The sequence below is a fragment of the Oreochromis niloticus genome, linkage group LG6 (genome assembly GCF_001858045.2).
Source record: "Oreochromis niloticus isolate F11D_XX linkage group LG6, O_niloticus_UMD_NMBU, whole genome shotgun sequence".
Taxonomy (NCBI): domain Eukaryota; kingdom Metazoa; phylum Chordata; class Actinopteri; order Cichliformes; family Cichlidae; genus Oreochromis; species Oreochromis niloticus.
The window spans coordinates 6,752,954-6,778,321 of NC_031971.2; the positions used below are offsets into that span (position 1 = coordinate 6,752,954).

At 40.2% G+C, this 25,368-nt stretch overlaps 2 protein-coding genes across 2 annotated transcripts in view; both read left to right on the top strand.

Moving 5' to 3' along the window:
* The window catches only part of LOC100708464 (basement membrane-specific heparan sulfate proteoglycan core protein), a 286,964-nt gene that overhangs the window by 201,704 nt on the left and 59,892 nt on the right, over positions 1-25,368 (top strand). The gene's annotated exons all lie outside the window — the stretch shown is intronic.
* The window catches only part of LOC102076129 (sialoadhesin), a 95,202-nt gene that overhangs the window by 68,305 nt on the left and 1,529 nt on the right, over positions 1-25,368 (top strand). The window contains exons 10-11 of the mRNA XM_025907919.1: positions 23,635-23,895; positions 24,112-24,372. Of these exons, the coding sequence (XP_025763704.1) occupies positions 23,635-23,895; positions 24,112-24,372 (522 nt within the window). The remainder of the gene's footprint in view (positions 1-23,634; positions 23,896-24,111; positions 24,373-25,368) is intronic.

Consider the following 25,368-nt stretch of genomic DNA (forward strand, 5'->3'; position numbering starts at 1 on the left):
GAAGTAGCCTTGGTTTCTTCCATGTTAGCATCCACATCTTGCTGCAGAATGGGATTAACGTGCCAGTGGGATGTCATTTGCTTCCTTTCACCCTCACTCCTGTGATATATAGTTTAATCCGACCATTTCCACTTTGAAAAAGTTCCGTGTTCATACAAATATTTGTGCAATTTCTTTTTAAGTAACAGACTACTTTATTAAGCTGAGAACATCAACTGCAGCTTCTCATTATACACAGTTATTGACTCAGGTTCTTTTATTCTTCAGACTGGACAGAGAAGACACAGACTCAGAGTTGTCAGAGTATTTATAATCATTTTATTCAGTCATTACCTTCTGGAAGGGAGATGTGCACGGTGCTAAGTATCTGCAGATCTGAAGCATTACAGGCCGGATGTGTATATTATAGTCTTCAAAGTAAAGCAGTTTCATTGAGTTTCCTCTAATATTGAAATCAAACAAATTTTTAGCTGAAGAAAAACCTGCAGACAGTTTTAACTGTGCTGTGAAAGGATAAGAGCTTTTCCATTCTCCAACAGTGTGTGAGTTCACTTCTCTTACTGCTTTATCCTCAGTAAAGCTGATTTGTTTCTTTTTGGGAAGTTTACAATGTTTTCCTTTTAGAATATAAGCTATTAATATTTGAAAAGTTGTTCTGTTTTTGTTATGTTTCTTCCTCCAGATGCTCCAAAGCTTCCCTCTGTGTCAGTGAGTCCCTCTGCTGAGATAGTGGAGGGCAGTTCAGTCACTCTGACCTGTAGCAGTGATGCTAACCCAGAAGCTAAATACACCTGGTACAAGGAGGATGAAGACTCACCTAAAACATCAGGACACAACTTCACCATCAGCAACATCAGACCTGAGCACAGTGGGAGTTATTACTGTGTGGCCCAGAACAGCAGAGGGACTCATAACTCCACCTTACAGCTGACTGTTGTCACAGGTAAATTTTACTCTCCTTAAAATGACAAGTGTAAAGTAAATACAGTATACACATTTATACAGTAATTAGTTTGGATGCTGATTAAGCATTAAAGAAAGAAAACAACAGTGTTTGATCTACAGCCATTATTTTAACCTCAAAACAAAACCATCGTTGTTTTCTTTCAGACAGTGTGTCTTCCAAAGCTCAGAGATGCAGAATATGAACTTTTAATATTTATTCAGATGTTTTCTGATTCTGTTTCTAATACACATTTTAAACATACTTTTCAACTTAACATTCAGCAATTATTTCATTTCAGCTCAAAATATCAGTTATCAGCATTCATACTGCAGTTTCTTCAGAAAATGCATTTTCTAGTATATTTATATAATTGTTATACTGTATACAATATTTTAAATACAGTTATTTGTTGATTTCTTTTACAGGAAAAACGTTTGTATGAGTGGATTATGACAATAAATGACTAATAGCATCACCTGGCAAACAATCTAATCTTCCTGCTGAGAAATCTCTGCCATGTATTTGTCTCTGTTTTAGGGAAATCAGAAATAATAATCATGAATATCATCAGGCTGACTCTGGTGGTCCTGATCCTGATTCCTCTGCTTCTCTTGAGTCTGTGGACGAGGTAAAACAATACAAACACTTTAACTCTCTTTTATTTTCCCATTAGACCTTGAGTTTGAAAGTTGAAAGTTCATTAGACCTTTATATTGAAGCTTTTATTTTTTTTATTACATCCAGGAGGAAGAAGCGCATCGTCTTAAAAACTGAACCAAATGAACCTGTAGAGATGACTGAGGTTTGTTTATTTACATTATTGGAGTTGGAGCAAGTGAGACTCAGCAAATGATTTATTATGAAATACATGCACATGTTTCATGACTGAAGCTGTTTCAGTCTGAGCATTTCATCTCTCTTCATTAGGTATACTCTCATCCTGACTGAATCCTGATGAATCCGTAAAAGGCTCTACACCAGCTGTTCCTGCTCCTCCTTGTCATCTGTCTGTGCTGCAGTTAAAGTCCAGTCAGGTTACAGCAGGTGTTCAGTTCATGTGTCACAAACAGCCCTTTTGTGTGTTAGACCATTAAAACTAAAATGTTTGCTTAATAAAACAAAGACTGCCACAATTGTAAATTTCTTCTTCTTCATGTATGAAACCTGTGCTGAGCAGCCTGTGGTGTTTTTCCACATTCAGCCAATCTAATGTCATTACAAAGAAATCTACTGAGCTTATACTCTGAATAAATATAAAAGATAAAATACAGAGACAATGCTGGGAGTTCTTTTTCTGTGCTTTGCTCCATAATCAAAATGATCAACAATTTCTATTAATTTACAGAAATGTTTTTGTGCCCACTATAAAAGACACAGAGATGTTCTTGTTTAATAGTATCATTTATACAAAAAATAATGTCAATCTTCTGTTATTTATTTCTGCAGTTCATCATTTAATGCTTTATCTGTTTCTTACTTCGGTGCAGTGTGGCAGACAGTGGGTAGAGTGAGCGATATGTTTGACACACCTGAGACTCAGGCTAAAAATGTTTAGCCTGAAAGTTCCCACATCATCATATTTAGTCAAAACAAGTCAGCATGTATTTGTTTTGTTTGTTTGTTTTTATTCAAGATACACTTTAGAAAAAAAAATGATGATGGAAAGATCTGTAATTCTTGTACATAACTACTGTGAAATCCCTTAAAGTCATTCTCACTCTCAGCCTGATGAAACTAAAAGACATTTGTTTTTCTACCTTATTTGTTATTTTGATCATTAAGTGGTGCTTAATGCTGGAAACCACTGTAAATTATGCCTGTGCATTTTTATGATGTCCTTGGCAAGGATTTAAAATTAAATGTAAAAATATTGCTTTGTATGTAAGAATTTGCATGTAAGGTTGTAAACATAAATACAGAATTGGAAAGACTTCAGGTTTTATTCTCACACTGAAACATCTCTGGCTTGTTTTGTTAAAAAGAAATGAGTTTGACGATGTTGTGGGTCTTCTCCTGTATGTGGTACGGGTCATATCACTGTCAGCTATTTTCACTGACTGAGTATTTTTAAAACAATTTTTATTTTCCTCTTTTGGACACAACTTTCTAACATTGTGGTTCAGGTCAGACACTTTAAGACTCACATTAACTCACATCAATAACATGGACTTTTAATAGTAAACAGAATTTATATGGAAATGACAGAAAAAGCGAGGCAGTGCTTCAAAGGAATGAATGGCCACACCTGCCATTCACAGCGACTAGTTGCACAAGTTTATGTCGGTCAGGGAAAGATTCCCCTCTCTCTGCCATCTGTTACGATCATCTTTCACCCTCACTTATAATTGTGCAAAATGATATTTTTGCACAATGTGCACAGGCACATTGTGGTATGTGCCTGACATTATATATGATATAATTGCTGATTATATAAACTTAAACTCTCAAAGATGGAACCTTATACCATTTTAAAATGAAGATGAATATCCTCCCCCATCTTTTATATATTTTTCAATCACTGTCAGTAGAAGTAAGTGATAATGGGTTTAGAGAGTGGGACAAATAGATTTCCTAATTCATCTGGCAGGTTATGAAACCTAGAATCATTTCAGTGTTCTGCAGCAAGGATAAGAAAGAGGAGGGATGGCTCTACCATGCTTAAGAAACTACTAACTTTGCAGCGCAATAAAGACTACAAGGCTAATGGAAAGAATCTGAGTTTAAATTATGCACCAATATTACACTTCAAGCAGTTATTGCAGATGGATTTCCTGCAGCCAAATTAGACATAAAATTAAACTGGAAAAGTTCAAAAGTTATGGCAGAAAGTTGTCAAATTATGTAAAATACAAATTATGCTGAAACTTTCAGATGATGCAGATATGATGAGACTTTTTCCCTAAAAACATTTGATTCCTGGATAAAGAAAGGACGACCTACATTTCATTCTTTCCAAAGGGTTTAAAAGGTACTATTACATCCAGAATTGTGCTCCTGTAAATTTAACAACAACAACAGAGTTCCATAAAATTTTAAAAGTTACTTTGAACAAAACCTTAACTAAAGAAATAAGTAAATTATACGATTTGCTCTGCGTTGCCAACATTAACAATATTTGATTTGTTAAAGAGAAATCTGTCTGAGGCAGGGATTAGACTATCAGAGGGAGCCTGGGGTAACATCTACAAATATCAATAGTCTTCAACGAACTCTCTGACTTGAAAGAGAATTTTTAGAAGAACGCGATGAGATATTTCAAAACCCCACATCAAGACAAATATAAGGACCCAAATGCTCAATGTTGCAGACAGTGCAGTTCAGGTGAGGAAAACCACTACCACATATTTTAAGATTACCCAAAACTTAAGCCATACTGGACTGACATTCAAGAGACATTAAGCACTGTATTCAAAAGAGAAAACCTCTCAACTTCAAGATCATTTTCATTGGATGTCCTTTGCTTGATGCTGAGGAGGGATATAAACTTACTAGTGTCACTATTGCCAGGAAGTAAAAAGACTTTTTCTAGAAAATGGTGAAGCCAGAGTCCACCAATATTTTCTTTGCAAGGGTTTAAAAAAAAGTGTATTTACTTTTTTTATATTGTTTACTTTGTTGCAGATTAAAAGGAATTGAAATCAGCTTTGTGAGTCCACCTTTACTGTATATTCTGCAAATATACAGACATAGTACATCGTTACACGTTTGTACACAGTCTCACACAGCTTTTGTTAGGCGCACTGCATTATGCCGGGCTCACACTGTGCGATTTTTGGCCCATTTTGAGCCGATTTTTGAGTCGTGCGACCGTTTTGGCGATCGGCCCGAGTTTGTCCTTCATCGTGCGTCGTGCGTCGTGTAGTGTACGTGGGGTAACGAGAAGCGATTAACACCTCACGACCAGCTCCCGATCATCAATCGCTTCCTCGCGACCGTCGTGAGGGTGTCACCGCAGCTTCTCACACTGCGCACGCGCAAACACAAATGTCAGCGAAAAAGACAGCGCAGCACGGCAGTGCAGCGTGTGACCTGGACACAAGCATGGAGGCACAACTTGTAGAACTTTGGAAAGCTCATCTGAGTCTTTTCGATGTGGCATCACAAAATTATCACGACCACAACAACCGTGAAAATAGTTGGATCTACACTGCTGCTCAATCATAGCTGCCTGATCAATGTTTTTCATAAAGTTGATGGTGGTGGTGTGCGTTTCTGTGTGAGTGAAAGACAGAGGCAGAGCGAGCGACAGAATTTCTGTTATAACCTTCATTTTATGAACGTACAGTTTGAGCACTCAGGTCGCATCAGAGCATCGGGCGTATAGTATGAGACCCTGCATCGTGACCTATGAACTTATAACCCCTGCGAGTCAATCGTACAGTTTGAGCAGGAGCTGAATCGCGCGACTGAAAAAATCGCACAGTGTGAGCCCGGCATTACAGTGAGTGTCCTGGCTTGTTTACTCCCACTAGTGCTGCTCATTTCAGGAGGTACTCCCTCTTGTGGTGTAACAGAGGAATAACTACTCTTCCAGCACTATGTCTCATTGGAGACTGGGGCACACAAATACAATATAGTAAATAAAAGATTGTGTGTGTGTGTGTGTGTGTGTGTGTGTGTGTCATAACTTTTTATTTAAGTTATGATAGAGTTGGAAAACAAGAAAACATGAACAATAATATCTTTTCTTTATCATATTTGACAATCAAACAGACAACGGTATTACTGAAAGCAGTGGTGTCACCCTTTGAGCTAATAACACCCTGATATACACATTGTGTACGTGCCTGACATTCTCCTTTTTTTACATTTGCCCAGGGCTCAAGTCTAAGGCACTAAGCAAAATTAGATTTTTGGGGCCTCTATTACTGTTCATAACAGAATTATTGCTCATTCGCACCGCCTACTTCATTGTCTGATTTGCAAAGTTCCAGCAGTGTTGTTTGCATCATCCTTTTGTCAGCCTGGCAAGTTTTTTACCCATCTATGGTTTTTAATCTGAAATGGTTTTAAATTCAACTGCAAGTGTGGGCTGGGGTTGATTTACACTTAATATTCAAAGTGATATAGTACTAACTGTAATACCGAATGCATAGGTCCACTAAAACAATAATAAAGTAAAGAAATAAAGAAATAACATTTTTAAAAGTTAACTGCTCTTGGGGGCCTTCCAGTGGTGACAGGAGGTATTTAGTTTGCTTATGCCTTGGGCCGACTCTAATTACAGTATGACATTGACATCAGAAATTACATCAACACCTTGAGATGACTCTAGGTATGATTTGGCACTATATAAGAAAATTGACCTGGAATGATTTGAATTAAGACTGCGTCTCACAGTAAATCAACAACAAGGTCCTGAGTTTGAATCCACCGTCTGGCCGGGGCCTTTCTGTGTGGAGTTTGCATGTTCTCCCTGTGTTTGTGTGGGTTCTTTCCAGGTACTCTGGCTTCCTCCCACAGTCAATGTGTTAGTGAGGTTAGGCTAATTAGTGATTCTAAACCCATAAGTGTGAATGTGAGCGCAAATGTAGTTTGTCTCTCTGTGTTAGCCCTGCAATAGACTGACAACCTATCCAGGGTGTACCCTGCCTCTCTCTGCCCTCTGATAAAGAACTAATCATGTAAAGGATTTCCATGATTATAAATGTTTTTCTATGAGCATTAAGTACGCGGCTGCTAGGTGACCCTCATGTGGGGCTCTCCTCAGCTCTTCCCAGGAGGGTGGCACGGTTGCCCCTCCGATGGTCCTCCTTGGGCTCTCGCACTCTGGGGGCCTCTGGATGTCTGGGGCCTGGATCTCCTTCATGCCTGCTTCATGCCCTGTGCGACGGGGCTATCGCTCCCCACACCCCCTAGCAGTTCGTTACATGGAGAAACCTTTTGAATACAAGCGCGCTCATCCACACAGCTGTGCACACAGGTGTACACGGGTGTTCACTGTTCAGACACAAACTACACCTTTCTTGGCTGCTACCTCAGAGCACATTGTGCGCTGTCGGTCTTGCACATTCAATATTTAGTATTTACTGTTATTTACACTTAGCTAGATTATTGCGATGGTGTTGTGTTTATTATGTTGCTCTCTTTTTTTGCTTGTTTTCTCTTCTTTTCTTTCTTCTCTCAACAGGTGATCCAGGTGATTTTTTTTCTCACTGTCCCTCGTCCCCTTCGTTTTTCTTTCCCTCCCTCTCTTTCTTTCTTTCTTTCTTTCTTTCTGCATTGCATGCTGGGAATGTTGTGGTGAAGTATGTAGTGACTCTTACTGAGTGATTGAGGACTTGTTTCCAACTTTTCTGTCTGTTGTGTCTTTTTTCTGATATTATAGATTCGATTTTTATACTGTGCGTAGTATTAAATTAAGTGTTACTGATTTTGCTGCGTGCGTAAAACCGGCTTTTTGCCGTTTGGCGTGCGTATCGCCAAAATAGACCTCACTAACCTTACAAGACAACATGGTTTTAAGATCATACCTACTTGTTCTTGCTCTGTAGAGGAGTGTGGTCTGGCGGTTGGTGAAATTGTGGGTCATAGCAGCATTAAATCTGCTCCTCGGATGAACAGCACAGTGGGGATTCTTGTTGACAGTGTGGAGAAGGCAAATAAAGTGACTGAGAAAGTTATTGTCGTGAATGACATTTGTTTTGTTGGTTTGTCCTCTCAGCACCCCTGTGAAAAAAAGTCACGATTGCAAATATTCCTCTGTTCATCAGCTTGTCTGGAGCAACCCCCTGGCTTATTGTGTAAACTTCAATCTTTGTTGACCAATTTTTTTATGGGATAACCGACACTGGATACCCCAGGCTGTGCTTTTTTTGCCCAAAGAGGAAGGTGGACAAGGGCTGGTTCACCTGGAGAGCAGAACTGCTGCTTTCAGATTGCAGTTTATTTAGAAGTACTTGATGGGAAGGGAAGAAGATGTTTTCTGGAAACCAGTAACTAGTGTTATTTTAAGAAGAATGGGAGAGTTGGGCTTGGACCATTTTCACATGGAAAAGACTGAAACCTACTTCTTCATTGTTTTGGCTTCTAGAGGAGCTGTTGCTCTTTGGGGCCCGGCTGGATTCACATGATGGTACAGGACTTACTTTTGCAAAAAGACTACTTGAGTCAAAGGTTCTCAAACTCAGACAAATTGTGGAGGTGGCTGGACCAGAAGTTCAGAACACAGAAGCAGCAGCATCTTTGGTTGGTTTGAAATCAAGTCGCATCATGAGGTGTATTCTGGGCTCGTGGCTTAGACGGTTAACTGCATTTGAAAAGGAAATGCTTTTGGACTATTCCAGTGGATTGGAGATTCCTGATGAAAGGGATCCTTTTCCAGGATTGGGATTGAATATTGATTTTACAGGCATGGCAGGACCACTGCTTGTGAACCAAAAAGACTCAGATTTTCACATGTTGAGTGGAAAACTGTTATATAGATTGTCTGTTCAAGGGTTAAATAAAAGGCAATTGAGTAGAAGAACAGATACTGTATGGAGAGAAAAGTTGAAAGTTGAGGATGGTGAAAAACCTCTATGACGGGTCTTTTATAAACCCCCTTTGACTGAGAGGTCAGGATTTTGCACGGGGGCATTGCTGCTAATAGTTTTGTGTCCAAGATTTAAAAAGGTGCAAGTGAATTGTGTCCATTTTGTCAGGAAACAAACAGTTTTTCACATGTTTCTTGAATGTAAACGCCTTGAACCACTGTTTGTTATATTGGAGTATGTCTTTGAAAAATGTGGAGTGGGTTGGTCTCCACTGGCATTTCTCTTTGGTGCTGGTTATACAAAAAAAGAGGCTTCAAAATGGAAGCAAAATATTCTATGTATAAAAGTAGAAAGGATAAGATTGATAATTTTTCAGAGACAAGGGCTGATACTACTTTCATTTTGCTGGTTAAATATAGAGTTAAAGCAGAGTTTCAGTTTTACTCATTGATGAATAATTTAACAGAGTTTTCTTCTTAGTGGTGTTTTAGGAATGTGGTGTGTTCTGTTATAGATGGCCATTTGTACTTCAGCCCTATGTTCATGTGACAGTTTTGTTTTGTGTTTTTTTTCCCTTTGTGACAAAACTTGTGATGTCTTGATGTTTATTTATTGGTAATAAATCTGTTGTTAAAAATCAAAAATCACTCTGTGAGTCACAGAGCAGAGCCTCATCAGTGTGGCCACATCAACAGTTTACCACTAACACCAAACAACTCATTTTCCTCTGAGCTCTCACACTTTGATAAGTGTAACAGTTTCCATGAACTGCAGCAGCTGCTTCAAATTAAACAGCCAGGTTCCTCAACCGCTCTCTAGTTGGAGCATGATCTCATTCCCGTTGTTGGCCTGTGGGTGGAAGCTGGAACCTGGAGAGATCCCACACAGACATGGATAGAAGATGCAAACTCCACACAGAAAGACTCCAGCTGGCTGATGGGTTAAAAAACATTAAATTGATGAATATAGTGAAAAAAATACAAATGTAAACAGGTCCAACAAGATTACATTTCAGGGTTTTTTCGGAGTTAACCCCGAAGGAGAACATCTACTTCAGCCCTGGAGGAGATATCATCTCCCCTTTCTGTCACGACTGGGGCAGCAGTCGTGTGGTGTATTGAAGGAGGACCCAATTTACAGACGGCGGTGGTGATGCGAGTGAATATTATTTACAGTGTGGTAAGTGGCAAACAGGAAATGTGGACACAAGCTAGACATAAACTAAAATGGGAAAACTAGAAACCAAACCTGCAATCATAATATACGGAGACACGGGACGAGGAGCAGCGAGCCGCTGAGAACACCAGATTACACAGACGAACCCACGAGGAGCAGAGGTAGATGCACACTATAAGTACAGACACAAGACAATCAGGAAACAACACAAAGGAGGAACACACATGACGAGACACAGGACTTCAAAGTAAAACAGGAAATCACAAACTGTGTTACAAACAAACTCAGGGCCACGAACGCCGCACCGGGAAAGCACACAGGCAGGAATAACAAAACACTAAGAACTAAAACCCTAAGAACTGTTGAACAAAATACCAAAATCAGAATAAACTATAACACAGGATGATAATGAGAACAGTAAACACAAAACGCTGAGTCTAATGACCCAGGACCATGACACTTGTGACCACAGTCAGGGGACCAACAGCGAGGAAAGCTTAACAAGGCCATCCCCAAACTGTTCCATTGTTTTTACATTTCCTACCACTTCATGGCTGAGTTGCTGTTGTTTCCAATCACTTGCAGTTTGTTATAATTCCACAAACAGCTGACTGTGGAATATTTAGTAGTGGGGAAATTTCATGACTGGACTTGTTGCACAGGTGGAATTATATCACGGCACAATGCTGGAACATTCTTTCACAGACACATGTTTGAAATCCTGCAGCTGGAAACACATTCATAAACACATGAAGACATTAAATGGATATCAAATATATCAAAGCTGAACTCATTTCCTGTCCATCTGCATAGAGCAAGAAACTGCTCTGGTTCTCACACCAAGAAATACAAAATTAGTGACACTTACGTTTTCTGTTTATTTTCATTTGGCTCATCTGCATATTAGTGCTGTGAACAGGAAGGAAGCTGGTATTTTATAATAGTTGGATTTCTTTCTTGTACTTGGAGAGAACAGCAGAAAGGTATCTCAGTAAAACAGCTCCAATGATCATTTTGAATCAAAACTCTGGTTCAGTCCTGAATGTAGGCGACACCGGTAAAATCCTTCACTCCCTGAGGATGTCAGAGGACTTTTAGTCATGTTCAGGTCACTGAAAAGAGAAGATGGATCTCTGAGAGTCACTGACCAAAGAGAACCATGGAAAACTGATATCCACCACAGCAGTGTGGATTTTGAAAAAGAGAACCTTACAGGAAGGTTAGAGTCTTTAAATACTTGTCCACACTGACCATTTGTTGAAGCTGCTTCTTATGTCAAACTAAATAAAGCTTATACCTTTAATTAGTTCCTGTTTTCATGGTTTTCAGAGTATTATTATAAGTAAGATCAGAGAAATTTGTTTGCTTTTTAAAAAATCAACCAACCATAAAATGTTTTCTATTTTTTTCTTTCAGTTTGTGATGTTTCAGTTTCCCCCAGTGGTGAGACTTTAGTGTTGCTGCTTCAGTACTGAGGACTCCACTGTCTGCATCCATCATCCCACCAATGCTCTTTGCACTGATCCATTTCAGCGCCACAGAAGAATCAGTTCATACAACTTAAAGAAAAAAGAGCACATGCTGAGAATAACATTATCTTTATTTTTTAATTGAACAAGTGAAGATAATCAAAGTGGATTAATAGTAATTTTAACTTCTGTGTTCACTTGCATTTATCCTACTGTGAACAGGAAGGAAGCTGGTATATTTAAACACTTCCTTTATCTGCCTGCAGACCACAGCAAAAGAAATCTTTAGACAACGTCCTTCACATTTGTAAGTAGAGCTGTTCTTTGATGGGTCTGATTCCTGGATACATTATTTACCTGCTGACGTGTTTTATTGTCTCTGAAGTCACACAGACAGATGAGAGGAGCAGCTATGAGATTAAATACAGCAGTGAGAGGATTTGTTGTCGTCGTTCTCTCTGTGTCAGGTACTGTGTGTCGACATTTACATTCACTGTTGTAAAAGACAAATGTAGAAAAGTTGAATTAAGTCTTTAAAATCAGGCTTAAAATCAGAGTTGAGAGCAAAAAATTAGGATTAAAAACGTTGGTTTTGTGAAAAATCAACATTTTCCTGGATGCTGTGGGTCCAAATTCCAGGTTATGGATTTTTCTATTTTTATTTATTTATTTTTTATTGTGACCAAAAGTTTCTATAGACTAAACATTACTTTTAAAAAAGTCGAAATGGAAACGACATGTATTTGTGGCAACTACATATAATAAATGACTAGACATCTGTGAACATGGAAACAACTTTAATTTTACTTGTTTTTCTGTCATGACCTGTAAACATGTACACGTTTAACTTGTTTCTAATGCGTCTTTATATTCGTCTTTCTGTCAATCTATAAAACACTCTGTGTCTGAAAATTGCTGTACAAATAAATCTGAATTGTCCTCTGTATGTTGTTATCTACCCTTATGCTATAGCTGCTCTAAAGAGTTTTCTCACTGTCTGCATGTTTGTTCTGCTTTTTCTTGGTTTCACAACTCGGCTGTGAACAGAGAGGAAAGAAAAGCACATTGTGACGTTTTCCTTCACAATAATTAAACGACTGCTGTTTGTGTGAAACTGAAGACTGAACAAAGTCAAAGCTCACTATACAGGGTGGGCCATTTATATGGATACACCATAATAAAATGGGAATGGTTGGTGATATTAAAGTCCTGTTTGTGGCACATTAGTATATGTGAGGGGGCAAACTCCTCAAGATGGGTGGTGACCATGGTGGCCATTTAGAAGTCGGCCATCTTGGATACAACTTTTGTTTTTTCAATAGGAAGAGGGCCATGTGACACATCAAACTTATTGGTAATGTCACAAGAAAAACAATGGTGTGCTTGGTTTCAACGTAACTTTATTCTTTCATGAGTTATTTACGTTAAGTTTCTGACCACTTATAAAATGTGTTCAGTGTGCTGCCCATTGTGTTGGATTGTCAATGCAACCCTCTTCTCCCACTCTTCACACACTGATAGCAACACCACAGGAGAAATGCTGGCACAGGCATCCAGTATCCGTAGTTTCAGGTGCTGCACATCTCGTATCTTCACACACGACGACCAATCCACTTTCCAGGAAACTGTTCATCTAGGAATGCTCGGACCTGGCACCCATAATGTGGTGGTGCACCATCTTGCTGGAAAAACTCAAGGAACGTGCCAGCTTCAGTGCATAAAGAGGGAAACGCATCATCATGTAGCAATTTCAAATATCCAGTGGCCTTGAGGTTTCCATTGATGAAGAATGGACCCACTATCGTTGTACCCCATATACCACACCAAACCATCACTTTTGTTGTTCCAACAGTCTTGGAGAGATCCATCCAATGTGGGTTAGTGTCAGACCAATAATGGTGGTTTTGTTTGTTAACTTCACCATTCAGATAAATGGTGGGCTCTTGCTGAATGAAGCTAGGACAGCCACTGATCTTTCTTCATTAATAACAGTTTTCTTGCGTCCACATTTTGGCAAATCCAACACTGAACCAGTTTCACGAAACTTAGCAAGCAGTTTGCTAACTGTAGCATGGGGGATGGGTGGTCTCGTAGGGTGTCTTGCATTGAAATCTGCTGCAATGACCCGGTTACTGCGTTCACCAGATATCAACACAATTTCGATCTGCTCCTCACGTGTTAACCTCTTCGACATGTCAAGATAAGATAAGATAAGATAAGATAAGATAAGATAACCTTTATTAGTCCCACACGTGGGAAATTTGTTTTGTCACAGCAGGAAGTGGACAGTGCAAAAGTTATGAAGCAAAAATTAGAATAAAATAAAATAAGAATAAATACAGTACACAACTGTACAGAATAGAATAAAATAAAATACTATATACAGTAGAATAAAATAGAATAAAATATACAATAAGATAAAAATAGAATACAAATGCTATATACAACTGAGTAAAAATACAACGATGCCAGAAAAGATTATTGCACTTAGTCTTATTGCACATGTGTGGATGTGTGTGTTTGATCAGTTAAAGTCTTTGTTGTGGAGTCTGACAGCAGTGGGGAGGAAAGACCTGCGAAATCTCTCCGTCCCACACCGTGGGTGCCGCAGTCTCCCACTGAAGGAGCTGCTCAGTGCTGTCACAGTCTCATGCATGGGGTGGGAGATGTTGTCCAACAGGGATGACAGCTTAGCCGCCATTCTCCTGTCACTCACCACCTCCACTGGGTCCAGAGGGCATCCTAGAACAGAGCTGGCCCTTCGGATCAGCCTGTTCAGTCTCTTCCTGTCCCCAGCAGAGATGCTGCCGCCCCAGCAGACCACGCCATAAAAGATGGCTGAGGCCACCACAGAGTCATAGAAGGTCTTCAGGAGTGGGCCCTCCACTCCAAACGACCTGAGTCTCCGCAGCAGGTACAGTCTGCTCTGCCCTTTCCTGTAGAGGGCGTCTGAGTTATGAGTCCAGTCCAGTTTGTTGTTCAGATAAACACCAAGGCACCTGTAGCTGTCCACAGCCTCAATGTCCATACCTTGGATGTTCAGTGGTTGCAGTGGAGGATGTTTGTGCCTGCGGAAGTCTACCACCAGCTCCTTGGTTTTACTGGCATTGATCTGGAGGTAGTTCAGCTGGCACCAGTCCACAAAGTCCTGAGTCAGTCCTCTGTACTCCTTGTCGTCCCCATCAGTGATGAGGCCGACTATTGCAGAGTCATCAGAGAACTTCTGCAGGAAGCACTGGGTGGAGTTGTGGGAGAAGTCTGCAGTGTAGATGGTGAAGAGGAACGGAGCCAGAACCGTTCCCTGTGGGGCCCCCGTACTGCAGACGACCCTGTCCGACACACAGCCCTGAGTCCTCATACTGTGGTCGGTCGGTGTAGTAGTCCACCAGAGGTGGTGGTCCACTCCAGAGTTCTCCAGCTTGTCCTTCAGAACCGAGGGAAGAATAGTGTTGAAGGCACTGGAGAAATCAAAGAACATGATTCGCACAGTGCTCCCAGCGGTCTCCAGGTGAGCGAGGGAACGATGTAGGAGGTGAATGACGGCATCATCCACTCCAATGCCAGGCTGGTAGGCAAACTGAAGTGGGTCCAGTGATGAGCTCACAAGGCGCCGAAGCTGAGCCAGGACCAACTGCTCCAGGGTCTTCATCAGGTGGGATGTCAGAGCCACCGGCCTGTAGCTGTTGAGGTCCTTGGGGCGTGAAGTCTTTGGCACTGGTACAACACAGGAAGTTTTCCAGAGCTGTGGGACTCTTCCCAGCCTCAGGCTCAGGTTGAAGAGGTGCTCCATCACACCACACAGTTGGTCTGCGCAGGACCTGACGACCCTCGAGCTGATGCCATCTGGACCCGCTGCCTTCTTGGCTTTAATCCTCCTCAGTTCCCTCCTAACCTGGGTGGTTGAGAGAGACAGGCTGGAGCCTTGTGTTGAGTGTGTATTGGATGCTGTTGTTGGGGGTTGGGAGGAGTGAGCAGGGTGAATAGAGGAGGTGTGAAGTGTCTGAGGTGGAACAGCAGCAGTGGGGGTGGGTGAGTCTGCAGCCGATGTTGGAGACTGCCTCATGGCTGAATCAAATCTGTTGAAGAAATGATTCAGTTCATTTGCCCACCTCACATCCCTCCCAGGCAGAGAGTTCTGATGTTTGTGGCCCGAGATGGTTCTGAGGCCTCTCCAGACTTCACCAACGTTGTTTTGCTGAAGCTGGTTCTCCATCTTTTGCCTGTAGCTGTCCTTCCCATTCCTTATCAGTCCCCTCAACTCTCTCTGCACCCTTTTCAACTCCTCTTTGTCTTTGGATTTGAAGGCCCTCCTCTTCTGCTTGAGGACAGCTTTAATTTCTGGAGTAATCCAAGGTTTGTTGTTGGAGAAACACCGTACAGTCCTGGTAGGTACGGTGTTATCCACACAGAAATTAATATAGTCAGTAATGCATGTAGTAAGGCTGTCGATGTCCTCTCCGTGGTCGTCACAGATCACCTCCCACACAGTCAACTCAAAACAATCCTTAAGAGCCTCCTCGCTCTCCTCCGACCATCTCTGCACTGTGCGGGTGGCTGGTGGCTCCCTGCGCTTTTCCTGCTCCCTGTCAATGGCTGTGAACAAAGAGAAACTTGTAAATAACTCATGAAAGAATAAAGTTACGTTGAAACCAAGCACACCATTGTTTTTCTTGTGACATTACCAATAAGTTTGATGTGTCACATGCCCCTCTTCCTAATGAAAAAACAAAAGTTGTATCCAAGATGGCCGACTTCTAAATGGCCACCATGGTCACCACCCATCTTGAGGAGTTTGCCCCCTCACATATACTAATGTGCCACAAACAGGACTTTAATATCACCAACCATTCCCATTTTATTACGTTGTATCCATATAAATGGCCCACCCTGTAGATTCACTTTTAACATTAGAAACTAATTAAAAGAGTGTAAATATCCGTCCATCCATTGTCTTCTACGTCTACAATTCAGGGTCAAAGGGCAGCACTATCTATCACTATCAAAAGGCCACCAGTCTGTTGCAGGGCTAACACAGAGAGACGGGCAGCCTTTCATACTCACACCTATCAGCAAATTTACAATCACTAGGTAACCTAAACCCACTAACTGGTTGTCTTTGGACTGAGGGAGGAAGCAGGAGTAGTGCAGAGAACTCATGGAGGCACAGGGAGAACAAGGCAATGCAGGGCAAGTTAATTCATATAGCACAATTCAACAGCAAGGTGATTCAAAGTGCTTTACAGAGACATTAAAAAACAAAAACAAATAAAAAGCATGATTTAAAATGGAAAAAAAAGAAAAGAACAGTAGATAAAATCAGTAGTTAAAATGTAAGTTTTGAAATTTAAGCTTAAAAGTAAAACAGTGCGGATTTGGTGCTTTATTCAAATGCAGCTGAGAACAGGTGAGTCTTCAACCTGGATTTAAGTAAACTGAATGTTTCAGCTGATCTGAGGCTTATCTGGGAGTTTGTTCCAAATATATGGATAAAAAAAACCAGATCCAGATGAGCTGAGGGATCTGGAAGGTTCATACTGGGTCAGGGGATCACTGTATTTTGGTCCTAAAACATTCAGAGCTTTATAGACCAGCATCAGAAATTTAAAGTCTATCCTCTGGCGGACAGGCAGCCAGTGTAAACATGTAAACTTGACACAAAAAGGCCCTGACCAGTTTGTGGATTTGAACCCAGGACCTTCTTGTTGTGAAGCAAGAGTGCTAACATGTAATATGTGTAACATGAGTCTCTATTCTTTCGGTGATAACCACATGCTGTCTCAGCAACAAGCACTTACTTGTCAGTTCACAGTCACTGTGTTACAGCCTCCTGCTGTCAGCTCTGCTCCTCATCACACACACTCCTGGTCCCAGTGACCCACACTCCTCTGGCACTGCCCCTGAACTCTCTACTCCACCCCTCCCCCTCCCCTCCTGTGGTGGTTGGGTGTGGTTTGTGGCTCACACAAACTACACCCAGCCACCACAGTCTGTGTTATGAATATTTTTAGAAGCCCTTTCTGTCCCCTGTGGATACACCAATAGGAAATGTGATGATCAGATCTGTTGTAGTGGCAAAATTGTTGTAATTCCACGCCACGCAAAAAAGTGGCTACCTACTTGTTTAGAGACTAAAGGTGTGAGCGAAAATGTGGAAAGAGGTAGGGAAAAAATAACAACATGTACAAGAATTAGAATCGGCTGTGTGGCACTGTTTTATCCTTCCAGCCAACAAGTATTAATAACAGCATGTGGCAGAGATTGAAAAAAATAATTCTTCAAAGAAAAGGAGATAAACACAACACAGTACCAGGAATAAAAGTCTAAACAGAGGCACATTGTGAACACGATATGAATTCTAATTAACTGCTAGACAGTTTGAAGTTAACAGGAAAGATCAGCAGGAGTTGGCGCGCCTTCAAGCAATGAGTCCAGCTGTAGGATTTGAAACCAAGCCAGTGCGAGAAAGGTAGCGTTACTGATTATAATTGCTGGACTTCAAGCTATTGTAGTGTAAAACACATTTGTTTATGACGAGCTGGGCGATAATGAGAAGTTTGACAGAGTTAATGAAAAGTTTGAGGCTGAACTGATGTTGGAAGGAGCTATAAAGATTTGTCAAGGATGTGAGTTGTCACAGCAGCATGTTAAGACATTTAGTGAAATGGCAGGCACCAGATACTTCACAAGGTTAAAGCTGAATGAAAGCAGCTGAATGAAAGCAGCACCAAACACTGTACCTTCAATAAACCATTTGGCAGATACTCTTTCCTGAGACTACCAATGGAACATATAATAGAAGGACTCTAAGGTGTCTGAGTTTATGTAGATGACATAAATATCCGGGGCTGTAAACGCAAGAACAAAAGAGGAGAGACTGATCAGGATATTTGAGCAGGTTCAAAAATATGGACTTAAGCTCAACAAGAGCAAATGTTGGTTTGCAGTGCAAGAAATTGTGTTTTTGGGAGACAAGCTCTCAGCACAAGGAGTTCAGCCTCATCAAGAAAATAATCGAGGCAGTGCTGGACATAAAGATCCACAGACAAGACAGGAGTGCTTCACTGTTATGCTTGTGCCATTTGCCATATTGTTTTGTGTTTGTTGTTTTAGTGATATATATGTTTAAAAACAGCCTAAAAAAGTGAGGATGTGATCTTTTTTTCATTGTTATCTTCTTCAAAGATAAGAAGATAAACAAAACAAGGATGACAAAATAAGTGGACCAAAATTTCACACTTCAAACAAACGTAAATGTGTGATGGAGAGACAGGAAGATGGCAAATAGTTCACTAAAAGTTCATAAAACAAAATACAAAGCAAAAAACACACAAACAAACAGGAAAGCTTGTTAGAAAAGATAATGAGACATGACACCAAGCTGAAACATCTAGAAATAATAAATAATAAAAAATTATACCATAACTATTTATTTCTATGAATATAAATCAGTGATCTTGTCATTGATCAGTTTGATGTCTCTTTGTCTTTGAACTCGTTGTTAACTGAAGGTTTTAACAGTGATTGTGGTTTCTGATGTGCTCTGTGTTACAGTGGTACAGAGTCAGGATGGCTGGGGAGTGACTTACACTTCTACTCAGATCTGTGCTGTAAAAGGATCAACAGTGGAAATAAAATGCAGCTACACATACCCATCCAGGACACAATATCAAATTACTAAAGTTCAAAAGAAACTGTGGTTTACTAAAGGAACCAATCATAATCCTGTGGATCTGAAATCAGACCCAGACTACACAGGACGAGTGGAGTATCGTTCTAATCAGAAGGACTGCACTCTGAGAATCACAGAGCTGAGAGAGAGCGACTCAGCTGTGTACAAGTTCAGATTCATAACAAACCAACAAGGAGGGAGCTATACTGGTTCACCTGGAGTCACTTTGACTGTCACAGGTAACATTTTATTTGAATTCATTATTTGGTTCCAGATACAGTTTGCACATATTTTAAGAACATAAACTGAATTTGTGTTGTTTCCTCATGTATGCAGATCTCCAGGTGCAGGTGATCACATCACGGCACCAACAGGATGGTACCCAGGTACAGCTGAAATGTCACAGCAGCTGTCTGCATGATCGTCCTTCCTATGTGTGGATGAAGAATGGGCAGGTCACCCTGAGAGAAACATCTTCTACTCTTCGGTATTTGTTATTTCCTGAAGACAACATTTCCTGTGCTCTAAAAGGACACGAGGAGTTTCCCTCTCCATCAGTGTGTGAGTTTATTCAACAGACTTTACTAACATGTGGAGCCTGAACATGTGATCCTGCATGTTAACTCCATGTAACTCTGGGCTTCTTGTTGATTCAAAGTGCTGCTGTTTTAAAAAGAGCAAGTTTTATTGATGGTTGGCTCTGAGATATCCAGGAATGTTCACAGGATTCAAACCATCAATAATCCAGATTTCTCCACACAGAAATATATCTTACCTCGAGTGTGGCCATAAGTTTGTTTCTCCTCACAATCACATTTTCTCAAACACATTTAAAAGAAAATGAGTTTGCTGCATGAATTTCTTCACATGGAAATATTTTTGACCAACATGGCTTCAGTTTTATGTCTCACATTATTACTGTACAGTATCAACATCATCAGTGGAAGCAAACATTTACTGAATTCCTCAAAATAAGGAAGAAAATACAAGTTGTTTTTTTTTTCCAAAGATTTATTGGCCTTTCCAAAAGTATTTTTGAACAACGAGAACAGAGAAAAATAAATGTATTAATAATCTATGCTCATCGTATATGAACAGTGTGGGAAAAAACACATATAGTTATACATACTCGTCCATGTAGATACATTCAGATATTGTTACAAAACAAAGACACAGAAGAAAAAATAAAACAAACAAACAAAAAACAAGGGAACAGTCAGTGCTCCAAGAACAGGTATAACACAGTGAGACAATAGGTTTAAGTGTGCTATTCCAGGGCTTCGGGCTGGAGTTTAGTCCAAGGGTGTCAAGTTAGAGAGGCATCCGACCCAACGGCTGCAGCAATAAGCTGTGTCCTCTTCCGTTCCAGTCCATCTAATTTCACATCTCCATCTCCTGCCCTTCCATTGAACAGACGAGCACTTGCAAGCCCCCCGGGTTCTCTTCAACAGCCACAACACTGTCTCCCATACAGGTTAAATGGGTATAGTCATATCTGTTCACTATCGATCATCTCCTCACATTCCAAAAATGACAAAAAAAAAAAAAAATTCCCCCACATTTTTTTTTTAAAGGAAGCATGTTTACCCTTAATCATAGACGTAAGTTTCTCCAAAGCAAGGGATTTCGACAGTGTCGACAGCCAAGTTCTCAAGTGTGGTCTAGTAATGGATCTCCATGATTTGGCTATGCTATATTTTGCCTGTAAAAGGCAAACGATTGTGGTTTTTTGGTGAACTTTGCTCAGCTGGATATTAGTGGGGAAAATCCCTAGGATACATAGTTTAGGACATGGATTCAGCTTAACACTTGTAATATGCGCAATTACATCTAAAACTTCTTTCCAAAACTTTTGGATTTCTGAACATTCCCATATGCAATGCATCAGTGTGCATTTTTTCCCCACATTTAACACATGTCTGGAGTTTTGGGGTCAAATTTGTTTAATAATGTTGGGGTGAGATATGTTCTCATTAGCCATTTATTGTCACGGCGAGTGAGATGAGCCGTGTAGAAATAATAAAGGAGGATCCAATCGCAAGCAGTAGTGAAGGTGAGAGGGTGGTTTATTAAACACAAAATAAAAATGGACAACGGGCAAACGGAACAAAGACTGAACTATACTGGGAACAAACTGACTACAGAACACGAACCTGAACATGAATGAGAGCGAGCAGAAACAGATGGCGGTAGACAGCAGAGAAACACAGATGAAGCAGGGTGGATACACAGACGGACCAGCAACTACAAACACAGAAGACGTGACTTAAATACACACAGGGAAACACAGGGAGATTACACACAGGTGAGGAACACAGCTGGGAGTAATCAACAAGACGAGACAGAGGTAAAACTGAACACACTCACATGAGACGCAGACCTTCACAATAAAACAGGAAACAAGAACATTACACAGAGATGCAGACTCGACACTGAGAGACAGAAAATGACACATAGAACTAAACCCACACACAACATGAGAACACAAATCCTAACCACAAATAAACAGAAACATGGAACTCAAATAATAATCTATCATCATCATAATCATCACCACCACCACCAGTATTACAGGGAAAAATCCATCATTCAAAACCAAAACATAACAACTCAAAATACTGGGTCACACCAACCCAGAACCGTGACATTTATACTGCATTAGTTTAAATTGGGTGTTTATAGATTGTGTTTGGGCTTTCAAGCAGGCTTTTTGCCATTCCTCTGTGGTTATTCTACAGAGGAAGTCTTGACACCATGCAAGTCTTTCTTTTTCTGAGGATGTTTGAGAGCCGTCTCTGAGGTTCCTGTAAAAACGGGATATTAAACCCTTCTTCAGCTGATGGTTTATTGCTATGTCCTCTAATGAGTTTAGAGTGGGCAGTGTTAGGGATTTTTGAGTTTTTGAAATGAAGCTTCTGATTTGAAGAAATTTGAAGAAATGTTTAGTTGGAATGCCAAATTTCTGTGTCAAGTCATTAAAGCACATTAGGGTGTCCTTGTCAAATAGGTCTGCAACTTTGCACAAACCTCTGACGGCCCACATTTTAAAACCCAAATCTTTCCAACTGGGTTCAAAGGCCTTATTGCCCCAGATAGGCCAGAATTGGGATAGTGCTGGTATTTCATTTTTAAACTTGAGTGCATCGAACCAGACACGGATGGTATTTTTAAGAAACGGGTTCGATGTATCTTTCAGCAGATCTTTATACTTTGCGGAGTACAGGTAAGTGCTGAGCGGTAAGGGAGTAGTGCTTGTCCTTTCTAAATCTACCCAGGGTAAGGTTGTCGTTGAAAACCAGCATGAGGCCGCAGAGAGCTAGGCAGCCCAGTAGTACCATTTGCGGTTTGGAACACCCAGACCTCCCCTGTCTTACGGGAGATATAGTAATGAAAGGCGTAGTCTGGCTCGTCTGTTATTCCAAATGAATTTAATGAATATTGTTTTTGCCTTTGTAAAGAAGTCATCTGGAGGGCTGAATGGCTTGGAAGAGATATAGAAATTTTGGGAGAACGTTCATCTTGAGAATATTTACGCGTCCAATCAGAGAGACTGGGAGCATTGACCATCTATTGAATGAGTCAACAACAGAGCTGATTGTTGGAGCGTAATTTGCATGTACCAAATCACTGATTTTTGGAGTGATTTTTATACCTAGATGGGTAAGACTGTCTCTGGCAACTTGGAACATTGTTTGAATAGGTGGTTTAATTCTTTCAGAATGTTTAAAGAAGAGGATGGCCGATTTGGATTCATTAATTTTATAACCGGAGATGTTGCCAAAGGAGTTGTTGTTTTGAGTAGCTGGGAAACTGAGCTCTTTAATTTGGACAGCATTAAAATAATGTCATCTGCGAACAATCCAAGAAAATACAAGTTTACATTCTTCTTTTTCACTGTGATGATACAGACATAAAAACTATGAAGTAAAATGATTTTGAATTTATTCTAGAAAATAACCTTTATTCTTTATATGGATCTCACTCAGCTTACATCAGTGAGGAATAATAATTTGTGCTTTTTAAACATGAAATATAAAGAACATGTCAAATGTATTCATCATTTAGCTCAACCTATGCAGTATATTAATCACTTATATTATTTTTTCCATAAAAATAACATTAAAGACTCACCTCTCATCATGATTGGTCAATCAGAGACATTATTCCAGTTTTTCCGACACATTCCAGACATGTTCTTGTTTGATGAATTTCCAACAGTTTAGGTTCAAACATATAAGAGGAATATTCTTCTAGCTCCAGTTGACACATTTTTATCATCACCTGCAGTTTGAGAAATGAAATCTATAATTGTGAAAAAAACTTGGTGGCTCTCCTTCAACCCCATCCTGCCCTCTGACTCTGCACAGTATAAGTGTACAGCTAAGAATGACCTGGGGAAGAGGACGTTTGAATCTGTTTTTATTGACATGAAATGTCAGTAAATCAACTTTAATAACATTAATTTCTCTTGAATAGATTCACTTAATTCCTTATGTCATTATTCATTGCATATTTAACCTAGTTGAAGTGCAGTGCTGTCTAAACTAACAGTAAAATATGTTAATAATTCTTCTGAAGCATTCAGTAACTGTCTGTATTTTATGGAAATGTCTATATTGTTTGAACTTTTTTTGACAGCAACAAAAAAGCACCAAGTGCACAAAAAAGGAACAATTTTTACTGTTGATTGACATCACTGTGATGTTCCTGTATTTTATAACAGCATGTTACCTCACATACAGGAACGATGACTACAAAATTATGTAAAACAGCATTTCACATAATTTTGTGAAGACTCACAATAACCATGAGGGGATCTTCTTATATATACAGGCAGTCACAATACTTATATTTAATGTTGTTATTAGCATTAATTTGTATTGATATTATCTCCTCCAGATGCTCCAAAGCCTCCCTCTGTGTCAGTGAGTCCGTCTGGTGAAATCACAGAGGCCACTTCAATGACTCTGACCTGTAGCAGCGATGCTAACCCAGCATCTGCATATGTCTGGTACAAGATGAACAATCAAACACCTGTCAGTACAGATTCACAGCTCTCCTTCAAGTCCATCCAGCCTGCTGACTCTGGAGAGTATTACTGCACAGCTGAGAACAGGCTGGGAACATCAACACCTACAAACATTTCTGTTGATGTGAAATGTGAGTCATGAGTGTCAGTGTTTGAGATTTTCAAATCATTACATTCATTTTGATTCACATTGTCTATAGTGTCCTATTTAAGATGCTGGGTAAATAATGTTGTTTGCTAATCAACTAAATGGTGTGGCTGAGATTTCATCATTATCTCATCAATAATTCGACCTTTCAAGGAAATAAAACAATGATATTGTGTCCCTTTGCTTTTTCCTCCTCCAGATGCTCCAAAGCTTCCCTCTGTGTCAGTGAGTCCCTCTGCTGAGATAGTGGAGGGCAGTTCAGTCACTCTGACCTGTAGCAGTGATGCTAACCCAGCAGCTAGTTACACCTGGTACAAGGAGGATGAAGACTCACCAAAAACATCAGGACACAACTTCACCATCAGCAACATCAGGCCTGAGCACAGTGGGAGTTATTACTGTGTGGCCCACAACAACAGAGGGACTCATAACTCCACCTTACAGCTGACTGTTGCAGCAGGTAATCATTGACATTCAGCTCATGTGGATTTAATGATGACGGCAGTGAGGAGGATATCTCATCCAACAGCTGGAAGCTGCTCGGTCACCTCAAAGATCACACTCTCCACATTTTTACATCCTAGACTTTTGTCCTCTTCATTGTTGGTGATATTAATCTGCTGTGTTGCTTTTCTGTATATAAAACATCTGTTGCTCTGAGGAGGAGTTTTGGCTGCATTGTTGGGTTCTTCTGGCAGTGTTTGACTTTAACTTCCACTTGACTGATGGCCTTTCTTCACAAAGTATCCTCCTCACTGCATGAGCTCAGAGGTTAACAGTTAATAGTAGAAGTTAAACATGTAGACAAAGTTACAATTGAAAGCTGCTGAAACTGCAGCAGTACTGTTCTGTACTGGGAATGAGTTTTGTAGCAGTTGTTGACATATGATATATGACTCTACAGACTTAGTGTTACTTTCTGTACTCAGGAAGTGATGCTGGTTTAACTTCACATTTAATTGTAATGTTTCTGTTTTTCTCACATGAACTTCTGACATCAGCAGTGGTGTAGCAGGAGTCTGGAGGAGGATATGTCTTCCTAAAACTTTGTTCATTAAGTGCTCAAATTTTCAATGCTGGGATGGCACCAGTTAACTCATTGTGCTGAAGGACTAATCTAAGTTGTCTAACTCTGACTATATGCCAGTACATCAGTGATCAGAGCACCGCTTTAACTGTTCTAACCTGCAGTAACTCTACTTCATGTTACAATCAGGTAACTGAGGTCATAAAATAAGGAAAGCATTACTTGAGTTTCAGTGAACTCAAGTCTTACAGTAGCTTATTTTACTGACTATTCATGCATGAACAAGTTCTTGTGCAGTTTTACAAAGAGTACAATTATCTAAAATTCAGGCACAGTAACATTTATTCTACAATGTTGTGGCTTAACTTGATGTCGTGCCTGAATCGACTCTGTGCTCAGTTGTTGTAATGCTAACTTAACTGTCAGTGT